Source organism: Lactuca sativa, chromosome 6 (genome assembly GCF_002870075.4).
Source record: "Lactuca sativa cultivar Salinas chromosome 6, Lsat_Salinas_v11, whole genome shotgun sequence".
Lineage (NCBI taxonomy): Eukaryota > Viridiplantae > Streptophyta > Magnoliopsida > Asterales > Asteraceae > Lactuca > Lactuca sativa.
In genome coordinates this window covers 120,281,384-120,297,945 of record NC_056628.2, presented here as the reverse complement: position 1 = coordinate 120,297,945, position 16,562 = coordinate 120,281,384, and the positions used below count along the sequence as shown (strand labels likewise).

The 16,562-nt window shown below is 36.5% G+C and overlaps 1 protein-coding gene across 1 annotated transcript; it reads left to right on the top strand.

Moving 5' to 3' along the window:
- Positions 1-13,562: 13,562 nt before the first annotated feature.
- Positions 13,563-16,117, top strand: LOC111905098 (FRIGIDA-like protein 4b). Its single transcript, XM_023900775.3, has 3 exons — positions 13,563-14,609; positions 15,054-15,208; positions 15,586-16,117. The coding sequence occupies exons 1-3, from the start codon at positions 13,748-13,750 to the stop codon at positions 15,994-15,996; spliced, it is 1,428 nt and encodes a 475-aa protein (XP_023756543.1). The 5' UTR covers positions 13,563-13,747; the 3' UTR covers positions 15,997-16,117.
- Positions 16,118-16,562: the final 445 nt, after the last annotated feature.

Below are 16,562 nucleotides of genomic sequence, written 5' to 3'. Positions count from 1 at the left end.
TAGTACAAAACTTATGTTTCAAAGTCAGTACTTTTGGTATACAAAACTAGCGATTTCCCAGTTAAGGGCTTAATTAATTTTATTAAGCCAGTACAGTTTTAAAGACTTTAAGTGAGTTAACTCTATAACACCTTAGTTATACACTATGTTTATATATACAACTAATATCCGACAGATAGCTAAATGTGTGTTCTCCCCCGACGTCCTGTTCCCGTTGGATGTGGGCTTAGGGCAGATTCCCCCAATTAACTATCCACCCGATATCAGATTATATATAGCAGTATAAACAAAGCTATTAGAAAAGTAATCACCATAGTCAATATTTTACTATAAGAAATATAGGTTTTCTTAAAAGAACTCTCCATTAGATATAAAGGAACCATTACAAATAACTCCATGAGTAACAAGTGAATACACCAAGGTTATATATGAAAACGATCTAACAACCAATGGAATGTGTGCTATCCGCCTTACTTACTTTTTCCCCGCTGGGTTTTGAGTTGAGGGCAGATGCGCCCAATCGATTGTTTGTTTACTCCAAGTATATATAACTTGTACCCACTTATTACGCATAGAAAGGCTTATAGTGTCATTTTACTTAATTCCCATTAAAGTAGGAAATATATGATTTTCTAGAGGAATAGGTAAACTTTTCAAAACAGAACTTACAGCTTACATCACTTTACATATACATTTTCAACGACACTATACAGCTTACTCACATCACTAAAATCTTATGAACTCACCAGCTTAATTGCTGATCAACTCTTTCAAATAACTTGTATTCTTAGGAGACTATTAGACAGGTGCTCGTGCTGGGACTTTAGAAGATGGAGCATTATAGCTTCAAGTCTTGTTTTGTTATTTGCTTATGACTTCTATCTTTTGTGAACACATACATTGTAAACACTTTCTTTCCGAAATGGTTGTTCATTACTTGCTTACCATATACATATCTCGTGATACTAGACATGACGTCCTCCACCCCTGAACATTTCCGCCATTCCGGTTTTGGGGTGTGACAAAACCTTTCTTGGTTCCACTTGAAGAAGAGTCGTCAAGGGTCTTAGCCTTAGTACCCTTCGAAGACCTCTTCCTCTTCTTCCCTCTATCTTTCCCGATTGACAAGACAGGGGCGGAGTTTGGAGTAGGAGTTGGAGTGCTAACAACCGACTTACCTTTAAGACCTGTTTTTGTGGTCTTGAGGAGTCCCTGAAGTTTACTGAGTGTGACTTCTTCCTTATTCATGTGGTATGTCATGCGGACTTCATCATATCACGAGGGTAAGGAGTGCAAAATGATATCTATTGCAAGCTAGCTCCTCAGGGAAGTTCACATTAAGCTTCAACAAACGATCCACATACCTTTGCATTTTCTGCATGTGGCTCGTGACGGAGTCTCCGTCCTTCATCCTAGTTGTTATCATGGAGCAGATGATTTCATACCTCTCTTGTCGTGCACTTTGATGGTATCTTTCCATCAAATATTGGTGCATTTCAAAAGGGTAGAAGTCCTCATAGAATTTTTGGAGTTCTGTTGTCATGGTGGCCAACATGATGCATGCTACTTTAGTAGCATCCCTTTCATGTGCCCGGAAGTCAACGATATCCTGGGGAGTTGTAGTGGTCTCATCAATCTCCTTAAGCTCCTTATCGAGAACATATTCTTTGTCCTCGTTGTAGGTAATCATCCTGATGTTTCTGATCCATTCATTGAAGTTGGATCCATCAAAAGTGACTTTCCCACACAAGTTCATAAGGGTAAAGGAGCCATTAGGATTAGAGCCAGAAGCAGCATTGTTTGAAGACATCTGAGAAGAAGAGAACAAGATTAGTTTAGATATTAAGAGATTCCTTAATAAAACACCCAACTGTAATATTAAGGCTAGGATCCAATTACAATATATTATAACTTAGAAGAGGTATGCCGTAATCCAAGCTAAAACATATTTGAAAGGTAGGTGAATGACGATTCACCAATTTCCACCATGAAAAACGAAATATACATATTAGGTTTTTTAATTGGTTCTTAGAAATTCATAGATTATTTTGAGATTCAATGATCTTTTCAAATGCATGTTTCAATCTCGAGTGTGCCCTCCAAGTTTTGTGACTGGGATACCAAGGATCACAAAACGAGGTGTGAAGTAACCATGCAAATAACTTGGTACCCTTAAAGTTTATCACTCAATCGATGTGTCGGTTAACCACACATGCTCCACCGATACTATGATAAACCTTAAGTCACCCTTTACCTACCTTGTTAAGTCCAAGTTAGTGTGTCGGTTAACCACACACGCTCCACCAACGACTTAAACGAAGTGTAAAGTGTAATTTCATGGATTAGCACCTTATTCACATTTTTCCTAAAGTAACTAAGATTGGGAAATTAATGAAACATTTAGTTACTTTATAATATTCATTATACTTTTAATGAAAGTTTATAAGTCCTTGTCCTACCCGTTCGGCTAACGACCCTCCACCGATCAAGGAAGCGGTGGGTGAGAGTGGACACCCATTAAGTTGCCATTTTATAGGCAACAACCTTATACCCCCCTTATAGACCGGCTTCGTGAATGAGGCGTACTAGCGGTAAGACGACTTGATCTTATACATATATATATATATATTATTAGCTTATAATATTATAAAGTATAAGGGTTGAATTTTAACTTTTAAAATTCTAAGGGTTGGAACTAAAGTTTATTAATTGACTTTACATGTTCCAAAACTTGAGGGCAAGTTTTGTAACTTTACAAAACCTTTCATATTCATAACTTATGAGTCATTAAAATGAAGACTCTTCATTTTATACCTTATGTGTTCTTTCAATAGCTTTTAACACAAAGAGACTTTTGGTTATCCATAACTTGATGACAAGTTATGGACTCCATTAAAACACATAAATATCATGAATTAATCATATAAACAAGTAACTCCTATGATCTATCAAGAACTCATAAGAACATGAACATTCATATCAAAATTTCAAGAACATATGAACACGTATAATCATGAAAAAATGATATTAGCCATTGTAAATGGATTAGAACAACCATTACACCATCTAAAACAAGTTTTATTACACCAAAATAATTTAGGGTAATGTTTCTAGTCCATTTCCAGCAGCACAATTCAAATATCTGCATTTTTCATGACAAACTCGTCGAGTGCACGAACTGACTCACCGAGTTGGTTGCATTTTTACTTGGACTCGTCGAGTCCTCCCCATGGACTCGTCGAGTCCCCTGAGCAGACAGCAAAAACTAGATTTTCAACACTATTTTGCATCAAGTATTCACAAACAAGCCTAGGCTCTGATACCACTGTTGGGTTTTGAGCATTCTAACACCCCTAAGTGTACATGCAACCCTAGAAAACCTTGGATCTATGTTTGTCTAAAATACATGCAAAATATGATTTCCAAGGTTCATAATCCTATCTAGCATACATGGGGAACTTTATCCTAAAAGGATGGCTAGAATTACATGCCTTGTAGTTGATTTGATTCCTTGAAAACCTTGTGAGCCTAGCACCCCAAGTGTAATGCATCAAATGCTTCACACAACACCAAATGCCTTTGGAATGACTTTTGAGAGAATGCACACACTTGTAAAATCGGCCTAGCCCTCTTATGTTCTTAGTGTACCCGATTTCGGTAGATAGCATGTTCCTTATATAGTGTGACACATCTAGGGTTACACCATGTAAACCCTAATGTGTCATGAATCTTCATTTCCATGACCCATTGGTTTGTAACTCCCATGGAGCATCCATGGAGCATGCTATGGGTTTAACCCAACTTGATAATCCATGGAGCCTTGTAGCCCACTATACAAGTTATGAATGATTTACATAATCAACCCGTATATTTAATTAGTCATCTTTTGATCACTTAATTAATTCTTGATCAATACTAATTAAATAATACTATTAATATATTAGAACTTATAATATATTAATAAACCAAAAGTGTTATTTCTCTCATTTATTCTATCCAAATGCATGATGCCATGCAACCCAAATGGACCATGCCGGGTCGGGTCAAGTACATACCAGAAATAGTTATGGACTTAGACACCTTATCCAACACTTCACAGATCACAAAAGCATCCAGCATATTCTGAACCAAAAAGAACTAAACATGAGGCAGTGGCGATGGGTCGAGCTGCTGAATGACTATGAATGTGATATCAAGTACTATCCACCAAGGCTAATGTGGTGGCCGATGCCTTAAGAAAAGAAAGAATACTCGGGTCGCCGAGTGAAAACACTAATAATGACCATCCACTCCCACCTAACTTCACAAATCAAAGAAGCTCAATTGGAGGCATTGAAGCCAGAAAATGCCGCGAATGAAGCACTGCGTGGAATGGATAACAACCTTAAAGTCAAAGAAGACTGAGCCTAATATTTCATGAATTTAATCTAGATTCCAAAATTTGGAGGATTCAGAGACGTGACTATGAACGAAGCTCATAAGACACGATACTCTGTCCATCCAGGATCGGATAAGATATACCTGGATATCAAACAACATTATTGGTGGCCGAACATGAAAGCGAAAATTGCTACATACGTGAACAAGTGCCTGACTTGCGCAAAGGTTAAGGTAGAATATCAGAAGACCTCAGGATTATTACAACAACCGATGATACCCGAGTGGAAATGGGAACGAACAACCATGGATTTTATAACCAAATTACATAAAACGGCTAACGGGATGGATGCCATTTGGGTGATTGTCGATAGGTTGACTAAATTCGTCCATTTCCTACCAGTAAAAGAAACATACAAAATGGAGAGATTAACTCAGATCTACATAAATGAGGTGGTGAGACTTCATGGGGCACCAATATCTATCATCTCTAACTGAGATAGTAGGTTCACCTCACGATTCTGGCAGTCACTCCAGAAGGCAATGGGGACCCAACTCGATATGAGTACTGCCTACCACCCCCAGACCGACGGCTAAAGCCAGCAAACAGTTCAAAAGTTAGAAGATATGCTTCGAGCTTGTGTAATAGCCTTTAGCAAGACATGAGATACCCACTTGCTGCTAATTGAATTCTCATACAACAAAAGTTATCACACAAGCATTAAGGTTGCTTCCTTTGAAGCTTTGTATGGCCGAAAATGCAGATCATCTCTTTGCTGGGCTGATGTGGGAGACACTCAGCTGGCAAGAGGGAAAACACCGAACAACACTCTTATAGGACCTGAGATCATTAAGGGAACAATGGAAAAAATAGTTCAAATCAGGGCACGACTCCAAGCATCACGAGACCGACAAAAGAGCTATGCTGATAAAAGGCGAAAGCCTCTAGAATTCCAAGTAGGTGATCGTGTGCTACTGAAAGTCTCTCCCTAGAATGGGATGGTATGATTCGGAAAGCGGGGCAAGCTAAACCCACGATACATCAGGCCATTCGAGATCCTCGCTAGGACCGGTCTGGTAGCCTATAGACTACAACTGCCCTCGGAGCTTAACAATGTACACCTAGTATTCCATGTGTCAAATATGAAAACGTTCCTATCAGATGAAACCCTCGTTATTCCCCTGGATGAAACCGAGGTGAACGAGAATCTCCTATTCATCGAAGAAACAGTTGAAATCATGGACAGGGAAGTGAAGCGTACAAAAAAAAACCACATTCGGATTTTGAAGGTTCGATGGAACGCTAAGTGTTGACTGGAATTTACATGGGAACGCGAAGATCAAATGATGCAAAAGTGCCCTCGCCTTTTCTCTAGCTCTTAATATCAACTTTCAAAAGAATTTCGGGACGAAATTCCCTCTAACGAGGGGATGATGTCACAACTAGTATTTTAAGGCTAGGAAATTTTGTCCATGTGTAATTAACCTTTGATGTATCTTGTAACCCTAAGTATGATGTTATACATGTTATTCATTCAAAAACGACAATTTGAATCAAAACTCACTTGTACAAGCTCTAAACCTAATTCAATACACTACACTTACTCAACTTTGGGCTTGTAACCTTAACTTCTCGGTTCAAACCTATTATTGGACCAGGATTCACTTATTGGGCCTAATGGGCCAGTAACCCCTCAACTTGGTTCTTTTGGGCCAAGAATCCTCATTTGGGCTCTAGTTGGACCCACATTCATTAAGTTATAGTATTTTGGGCCATAAAACTCTCCATTGGCCTTAATTAGGCCGAAAACCATGCATTTATTTTCATGGGCCGAAAACCCACCTATTCAATCACATTGGGCCGAAAACCCATTTATTTTACTCTTTTGGGTAATAAACTTGTATGTGGGCCCAATGGGCCGAAAAAATTTCTTGTTGGGCTATACAACCTCGGTTGATAATCAAATTCAAGCCCAACATCTAATTTTCTTTTTCCCCTCTCTAATTCTCGACCTTGTTTAAAAAAAAGTTTATTTGATTCAAAATCTTGACACCTCATTGTTGTTTAGAGGTTATCCATGCTAGTTGTATCACATATTTCTAAGTATACACCCTCTAATCCTCCATCTAATAACCAAACTAATCTCTTCTCTCTTCTCTTCTTATTCTCGGGCGAGAAGCACCCCACCATCACCCTCATTTTTCTTTTCCACTTCAAATACACTAAATATTCTATCAAGAACACAAGGAAAATCCTTCCCTTTTTCCTCCTAAAAATCGTGACTTTGGTGTGGGATTTTAAGAGCTTTGCATCAAGTATTATCATCTTGGTAAGTCTGTAACCAAACTCAAGGTGATTTATTCCATTTTATGCTAGATCATTCCTCATAAACACTTTGTTTTTGTGATCATACTCCTAGAACTCTCTAGGATTCAAAAACTCATCTCAAAGAAGCATCCAAGGACGAAAACACCTTCATTTCCTTTCATTTCTTCATCAAAACCGATCCATCACCCAAGGTGAGCTTCATACCCCTCCTTTTTCGTGATTTACTAACTTTTGGGGGAGAATACAATTTGGTTTTGTGTTAAATTTAAGTATTTATGCATGCTTGTGTGTATTTTCATGATATGTTGTGTAAATATGTTATGAATCTATGTTAAACCTTCAAACATTTGACACACTTTCCAAGGCTTGAAGATCTTAGGACAAACAAGTTACTTTATGTAACTTATTATGATGATTGAAAAGATTAAGCGTGTTAAAGGATACCATAAAACTAAAGAAAACTTAAAGAGGGGCCAAATTTTGTTAAATGAGCAAAAGTGAGCCTTTTATGATAATCACGGTTTTGAGGGTCAAAAGAGTCATTTTTTTGGAAAATAAGGGCCTAGTACGACATTCACGGTTTTATAAGGTTCAAAATGTTACTTTTGTCAAAATGGGCTTCTTATTGGGCCTTCTAGGTTTTTATGTATTAAATATGTCATTTTTCATAAAGATGGGCCTTAAAATGACAACTTACGGTTTTATGGGCCAAAAGTGTAAATTTTTGTAAAAGTGGGCCTTACTTGGAAACTTACGGTTTCATGGACTAAAAATGTCATTTTATCAAAAATGGGCCTTAATTGTAAATTTTCGGTTTAATGGGCCTAAAATGTCATTTTTCATTAAAGTGGGCCTTAAGTGTAAACTTTCGACTTTAGTGGGCCTACAATGTCATTTTTGACCATAATGGGCATTATTTGTAAACTTTCGACCTTAATGGGCCAAAAATGTCAACTTTGATAAAAGTGGGCTTTTTATGAAATGTTGGTTCTTTTGAGCTAAAAGCAATCATTTTGACAGCAAACGGGCTATTTACAACATTTTTACTCTAATTGGGTCTTACATGCTTGTTGGGCTTTGTTTGGCAATTTATTCCTAAATGGGCCTTATATGTGTTTATTTTACTTCTTTATTGGGCCTTACGACACACTTTACGTTAATCGGACGTACAACTAACAAATACTTGACGTTTCAATAAAAGCAAATCGTATTTTTATCACTAATGTTTTGTAATCAAATATATTGTAACATCCCAAATTTCGTGTCCAAAAATTTCATTTTAATTAACTAATTATAAGAACATTCATAAGAAAACTACGTAAAAATATATCATTTCGTAAATCAATATATCATGTCTGAAAACCCAAATCATAAAATAGTAACATGTCAGAGTACAATCCCAGAATATCTCAATTGCGGAAAACCAATACGTGTGTGTGTATGATGTGCTGCTACCGCGCCAGCTCCTTTCCCTTCGCTGAAGAGGTACCTGAAACCAAAATTATAATCTGTAAGCATAAAGCTTAGTGAGCTCCCCCATCGTACCACATACCATACAATCACATAACATACATATACTGTCAGACATATATGGGTGCCCAACCTACCCCTTCGGTCTTGTCGACCGGATACTAACTAGCATATCTGGGTGCTGGCCTCCCCTTCGGTCCTATCGACCGGATACTACCTAGAATATCTGGGTGCTAGCCTACCCCTTCGGTCCTATCGACCGGATACTGCCTAGCATATCTGGGTGCTGGCCTACCCCTTCGGTCTTGTCGACCGGAAAATGTGGACTTTTGCTGTATTTTGTTTCATCATACATTTAATATTTTGGAATGTAATTTGTGAACAAATATAATGATGTAAACCCTGTGTGTTGTATTATTGAATGTATGGTGATGATGTTGTCTTTGATTTGTTTATATATACTGTGATGATATTACAAGATGAAGTCACCCATCCCCGGACGTTTCCGCTGTCTGGTTCGGGGGTGTGACAACTTCAAACATTTCTTGGTAACATTTGCTAAAACAAAAACAAGTGTTTTCTAACACTTAAATTAATGGTTTCGCTAATTTAAATACAATTATGTGCTTAATTATCATTAGGATACCGTTAATCTTGCGTACATCAACTTGAGGGTCATCTTTCCAGTCTCTTTGTCCAGCATGCACACTGAAACAGAAAATATAAGATTTTCCAGTCTCTTTAGTGTACAACTCTTGTCCAAAAGATAGATCTAGGTCCCTAAACTCGATCTAGCATGTAAAGTTACGAACTTTACGTCCATGCATGGGACTTTGAGCCTAAAAGGCTCTAAAAGAGACTCTTAAGTTGCATGGGGGCTTCCATGGGTGCAAAAGCATCTCTTTTCTGCCTTGTAACTCATTCATGGACCTAGATCCGAAGCCTCAACCCCCAATCATGCTTGCAATCATGGTTGGTTGCCAAGAATGGCTTATAAAAGCCCTAATTCCCCCCAAAAAGGGATCTAGCAAAAGAACAAACAAGGTATTGACTTTATACCTTCTGGGTGGGGGGGGGGCTACAAATGATGCACAAACTTGAACTCACTTGGTCTTCTCTTGATCCCTCAAGCCTTTCTCTTCCTTCTTATGTTCCAAAACCACCAAAAACCACCACAAGGGCCTTAGATCTTTACACAAACGATTAGGGTTTGATATGGAGAGTTCTGAGGGCAATAGGGACAAAGGGTGGCTGGATGAGATGCTTAAATAGGGTGCAAACCCTTAGATTAAGGTTTTGTCCAATTAGAGTCTACTCGTCGAGTCTGGAAGCCGACTCGACGAGTCCGTCAATTAAATCTTGTATCAAATCCGCTTCTACTCGACGATTTGGGCCTTCAACTCGCCGAGTCCCAGGCCAAAATATGCAAAATACTTAAATAAAATACATACCAGGAGCCAGGTGCTACATATATACTCAAAGTATTATTTAAAACATTAAATAATATGATGCACTATTCACGTAAATTTCGTTAAGGCACTTGTAAGACATTCCTTTACCCGTACTTATCTAGTGTACATCGTAAGTCCTGTAGTTGTAACCAGAGTCTCCTGGAGGAAGAGCGAGAGTTTGTGTATAGATCTATATGGGGTTGACACCCCATGCCTGAGCTGTTCGCTACAGCTAGACTAGGTCAGTCTAGGGTGACAAATATCTTATCTTAAACAAGCGACGCCTGAAAAACATCATGACAGGCATAACAGTCACATCAAACATGGTTATAACGACTCACATAGAGATTAACAACACAATAAATTTATGGAATACGCATACTATACTCTTGATACATTGTACGGACTATACATTTACTACATTACTCGGGTATTATGGTTTAAGACTACAACTCTTTTACAAACAGAAAATATCGGATTTTCTGGAAACTACATACTACACACCGCAGTTTACAAACAGTAGAAAATATAAGATTTTCTGGAACTCTCTTTTTATACACTGTCAAAACCGGAACACACATGCTTTAATACAAGATTTGAAACAAAACTCTCAAACCATTTCTACATAAAATATCGGATTTTCTGTGTTTAGAAAATGTTACAAAGTTTTTCATAGAAACATGCTTATGAATTCACCAATATTATATATGTTGACATTTTCAAAATAACTTGTATTCTCATGGACACGGTAAACAGGTCGGTCGTCAGGAAAATGTGGACTTTTGCTGTATTTTGTTTCATCATACATTTAATATTTTGGAATGTAATTTGTGAACAAATACAATGATGTAAACCCTGTGTGTTGTATTATTGAATGTATGGTGATGATGTTGTCTTTGATTCGTTTATATATACTGTGATGATATTACAAGATGAAGTCACCCACCCCCGGACGTTTCCGCTGTCTGGTTCGGGGGTGTGACAACTTCAAACATTTCTTGGTAACATTTGCTAAAACAAAAACAAGTGTTTTCTAACACATAAATTAATGGTTTCGCTAATTTAAATACAATTATGTGTTTAATTATCATTAGGATACCGTTAATCTTGCGTACATCAACTTGAGGGTCATCTTTCCAGTCTCTTTGTCCAGCATGCACACTGAAACAACTGTGAGTTCATACCCCTACATTTTCACTGTTTTTAATGTTTTCAGGGGGAAATACAAGTAAAACACAGATTTTTGTGTTTTTATACAAACTATTTCAAACAGATTAAAAACTTTTTCAATTGACACAAACTGAGAAATCACTACATTTTATAAAAATATTCAGATATTTTTAACCCTTTTGTAACATGCTGAGCATAAGGGTAGTTTTCAACATACAACCATAATTGCAAAGTTTTCAGTACAATACAAAAAATACAATCAAACTATGGTCGATATAGTTTGGGAACATTACAAAACTTTTATAGAATTCAACACATGAAACGAGAACACACATACAAACTATAATAGGTATAGTTTGGGATACAATACACAATTTTAATAATTCAAGAGCCTTATATCGTAACGAACATATAAACTATGATATATATAGTTTATAGTATACAATACTATTTTCCGAATATAAGAGTACAATACTAAATAAATATTTAGGTTTAATTATTATACCCTACAAGTTATACATACAGTTTCAAGTACAGGAGAACATTTTAATACTGCACATAAACTAGTTAATACAGAGTTGTGAGGCACTACTTCAATTGTATCCTTCGGGGTGCAGAACTAAATCCTACCACAATATAACCAGAGTCTCCTGAAGGGAGAGCGTGAGATTTGTGTATAGATCTATACGGGACTGACAATCCCATACCTGAACTGTTAGCTATAGTTAGACAGGCATGCCTGGGGTGACAAATATCATACCGTTTCTGACGCTTGAAGAACGTCGTAGAGGTCACTAGGTCATATTAAGTATGGTTATACCAAACTCACTGCAGTATAAACTAACCACTTGTTTATGGGATTTCAATTCTTCAAATAGTTTTATTTTCATTAATGGAATTACTATACAATACAACTGGAGGATTCCAGGGAATACACATACATAGTTTATTTTAAGAAATAAAACTACTATACATTACTAGTGGCAACCAGGGTTTTCATACAAAACAATACAATACAATATAGTTGGTGGTAACCAGACATACATACTAATACTTTCTTACACTACTACAGAATACAGTAACGAACGTACATTTTGATTCTTAGGGTTTAAGACTACTTTACATTACTAAAGAAAATATTGGATTTTCTTGAGAAATATACAAACATTTTCACAAATTCAAAGATAGGTTTTCATTACAAAAACATTCTTATGAACTCACCAACTTAAATGTTGATACACTTTCAAAATAACTTGTATTCTCAGGGAACTGATAGACAGGTACACCCGCAAGTTTTGAGAAGACGGAGTTTTTAGAGCCGCATCTTTTATACTTTTGTTATACATTTTGTTGTTATACAAACTATGTATCGAACATATGTAAATACCTTAATTATTCAATGTAATGGTTGTATTTACTTTGATTACTATGATGCAATTGTTGTGATACTGTACATGACGTCCTCCACCCCCGAACGTTTCCGCCGTCTCGGTTTGGGGGTGTGACACTAATTCAATACTTATGAATGATTTCTTAAGGTTTTTCTCATGACATCTTACGTGGGACAATCATTAATGAGGTGTATGAGGCTTTTGATGCTTATGCCCATCGTGATATCGACTACTTGGTTGTCTAGGTCATGAGTTCCGAATGTTATAACTTCTTCATACGATCTCATATTTTAACGATATTTATATTCATGCGTTCGTATTTTAGCATACTACAACTTTCGTTTAGATTAGTCCCGTTAAGAAGTAATATATTTTTACTAATGATCTTTATGCCCATACACTTTTTATGAATACATATATGGATGTTTTTTTTAATAAAATCGTAAGTAAAAAATATATTACATTTTAAGGGGAATAATCTTAACGAAAGTTGTAGTAGACTCAAAAAATGATCATGTAGATATAAAAATCATTAAAATCTGATATCGTATGAAAAAGTTACGACGATCAGAACACAAGACCTAAACCAAACCACAAGACCTATGCAACCAAACAATCGAGATCATGATGGACATAAACATCAGCAACCCCAAACACCTCATCAATGATGATCCCACATAAGATGTCGTGAGAAAAACCTAAAGAAAGTATTCATAAGTACTGAATGAGTATAAAAACAAAAATGATGTATTTTGAAACAAAAAAATATTAAATACTAAATATGTACAAAATAATAAGGACAAAATGTGTACAAAATGAGAAATACATTACCCGATTAAGTTAGTTTTTACGACTAACCCGGAGCAACCGGTCATAAGGACCAAATCTACTCTAATAAATGAAGATTTTTTTGTCGCATGTCATTCTCTCATGAGTTTTGACACTTGTCATTTTGTTGTATTTTTGAAATAAATATTTTTCATTTGTCAATTTTTGATTTGTTTCAATTTTTAAAATTAAAGTTATAGTTATATATCTAAAGTATTAAATATTATATATATATATATATATATATATATATATATATATATATATATATATTAAATTACAATAAATACGTTTCTTCGTTGTGCGTTAAAAAATATTTTTTGTTTACATTTTAATTTAATGTTTAATTTTTTTTAAATTAACCCGTGAAATAAACGGATCTCAAATCTAATATGTACGGTTTAACAACCTAAAAGAATATATAAAAAAATATAATAATAACCAAATATACAAATCAAAAATATATTACCTTTTTACGTTATCCAAAAAAAAAAAATATATGTTACCTACTTTTTGTGTTCGGGCTTGATTTTCAAAAACAAGTTAATGAATTTTCAAACAAATTTTAGATGATTTTGAGGCAGCTATGTCCTCTCCATATGCAAAATGCTTCGTCTTGAAGAATTGTGTACACGCACCCTTCTTACGGAAAAATATGTCTTCGGTGTTCGGAACCCTTCGATAAAATCTTCATTTTAGGGGTCTTCTCTGATCAAATTCACCGAACAGAAATGACTGCAGAATACCCAGATAGAATCAAGAACTTCTTCACTGAATTAGAAACACGTAGAACCCTACTCACTACCATCACAGAGACCCACAACAAACTAATCAATAATTTCATTTCTTTAGACGAAATCCTCACCAAAAAATCACAAATTCTAGATGCCCGGATTGAGAAATACAAGAAACAAACCGACAAAACCCTTGCAGCTCTCACAGTCCGCGACAATGGCATCCCTGAAAAAGAAGTTGCTTTGGCCGCCCGTGTAGAACAGCTAAAAGAATCCGCCATTAGGGACATTGAAACGGGGAATAATTCGGATCCGGAGGAGAAACCGATGTTGGATTCTTTGAGAATGCGATTCAGGAGAATGGATTCCAAGGGTTTGATTAAGTATTTGTTGGCAAAGAGGAAGGAGTCAGTTCAAGTGAGGGCGGATATAAACACGGCAACGGAGGAGGCCGTAGACTTACCGGAGCTTGTATTGGAGGCGGTTGAAGATTTCGTTGAGTTGAAAGTGAGTGGGACGAAGGTCGTAGGGATGGCAGATCGGCGGTGGGCGTGTGGGATTTTGATACAGGCGGGATTGCCATTGCTTCCTTATGGTGAGTCGTTGGCAATTGGTAGGAGTACGAAGGATCGAGCAATTAGGGTTTTGGAGATTTGGAAGGGGATTTTGGGTGGTGGTGAAGGTAGTGGTGGGGTGGGTTCAGGTGAAGCTACAATGTTCTTGCAAATGGTGATTGGATTTGGATTAAAACATAAGTTTGATGATGAATATTTGAGGCAGTTGGTGGTGGAGTTTGCAGGTAGGAGAGAGATGGCAAAGCTTGCAGTGGCTTTAGGTTATGGAGATGATGAAATGAGAGGTTAGTACTTATTACTCTTACTAAAACCTGCTGTTATATAATTGGAATTTATTTAATGATTATCTTTTAAGTTCAAATTAATGTTTAACCTTAAAATAGATGAAACATAATATCAAATGAAGATGATGGTGTCTTTTCAAAATGTCATGAGAATGCAAAAAAATATTCATCAAAGTTCCTGTTTCTTTTTTAACTTTATGCAAGTAGGATGCTATAATCCGCAAAGAAATGAAAGTACATCGACACATCTTGCATTTATCCTTATAAGCAAATGAAACTTAAGAAATGAAAGTCATTACACAACCAAAAGGTGGGACAAAATGGGACATAGGGTCCCTCTTGATTTATCATATGGGAAAAAGACATAAATGCCCTTGTTTATAAGTAATTTGTGAAATGAGGCAAGTTTATGATTCACGCTTGTTTATATTGTTTGGTTGGCAGAAATAATTAAAGAGTTGGTGAAGGCGGAAAGGGATATTGAGGCTGTTTATTTTTCTTTTGAGTCTGGGTTGACTGAGGAATTTCCTCCTATTCCACTGCTAAAATCTGGCATTAAAAATTATCAGAAAAACACTTCAAAGGAAGTCCCTTCATGGGTATGTTGATCCTTAAAAATCCTTATTTTATAGCCCTAAAGCTCATGGACACACCATGGTGGTCTTGTACTGTGTTTGACGTGCATTGGACAGAGACTGATGTTTTTCTCACCCAAAAAGGTGGGATAGAATATAACTCTCGATTTCTGTGTGTGAAAAAGACGTAAATGCCCTCATAAAATAACAATATATAGTTGTATCTTTTTTCCTTAATGCAGAAAGAACGACTTAAAAGTCAGATAAATGAGGCTTTGCCCGATATGTCCCAACTTTTTTACAAATTTTCTCAAATTTAATTTTCCTTTCAATTTTCTTAGTGTGCCTTTATTTTCTCAAATAATTTTTAAACATCATTGATAAATTCTTGTGTTCATCAGGATGATATCCTCAACGAAATGAGTGTTGTCCTAAAAATCATTAAATGCATCGAAGACCACAAACTTGAATCTCAATTCAGCCGCGACGACTTACAGAACCGCTACAATGAGTTGGAGAAGATGAAAGCCGCTAGCAAGAAGGCGGCACCACCTCCAGCTTCCACAATTAAGCCTGTGGACAAGCGGCACCGGAGTGGTGGTGGCTCCTCTCGACCGCCTAAGTCCGCAAGGTGGGCAAAGTCTTCCCACCGTAAAGGCCGCCGCCCACCACCTGGCCGGCAGCCCTCTGCCGCCAGATCCACCGGTGGCTCGAATGGGGCTAGTGCTGCCAGCCCGGTTCAAGATTTGTATGGTGGTTATGATAATAGTGCGGGAGGTGCACCTGTGGGGCCTATAGATCAAGCCTCATAGCAAGTCTAGTTTGCAAGTAGAGATGATTCGAATATAGGGCATGATTTTTTTTTTCCTTCATTAAATGATGTATAATCCTAACACAAGCAAGTGTGCTATAATTGAAATTCATATTAAAGTAGAGGCATTTGAATTTATATTGCAAAAATATGATGAATGTGAAAGGACATTGATATTATATGCATAAGACTATAATGTAAATAAAGATGGTTGGGAAATTATCTAAGAATGTATGAAAGAAGAAGGGTTATTTTGTAAATTGTAGGAATATTACGTTGAGTGGAGTATTTTTGTTTTATTAATTTCTTCTCCATAGACAAACTTAAGCTAGGTTTCCAGACCGGTGCATTTTTAAACGAGATTTGTTGGGATGATTTTGGATCATATACAATGACAAAGGAAAGACAACAAGATTGTGGTCTAATATATAATGTTGTATGTAGAGCTCACGATGGATCATGTTTGGTTCGGGTTCAGGTTCGGAGTGATATAAACCTGTCGAATATTTTCCAATCCAGCATAATATGTGTAGATAAACGTGTTAGTTTTTAATTAGCCCAATATGT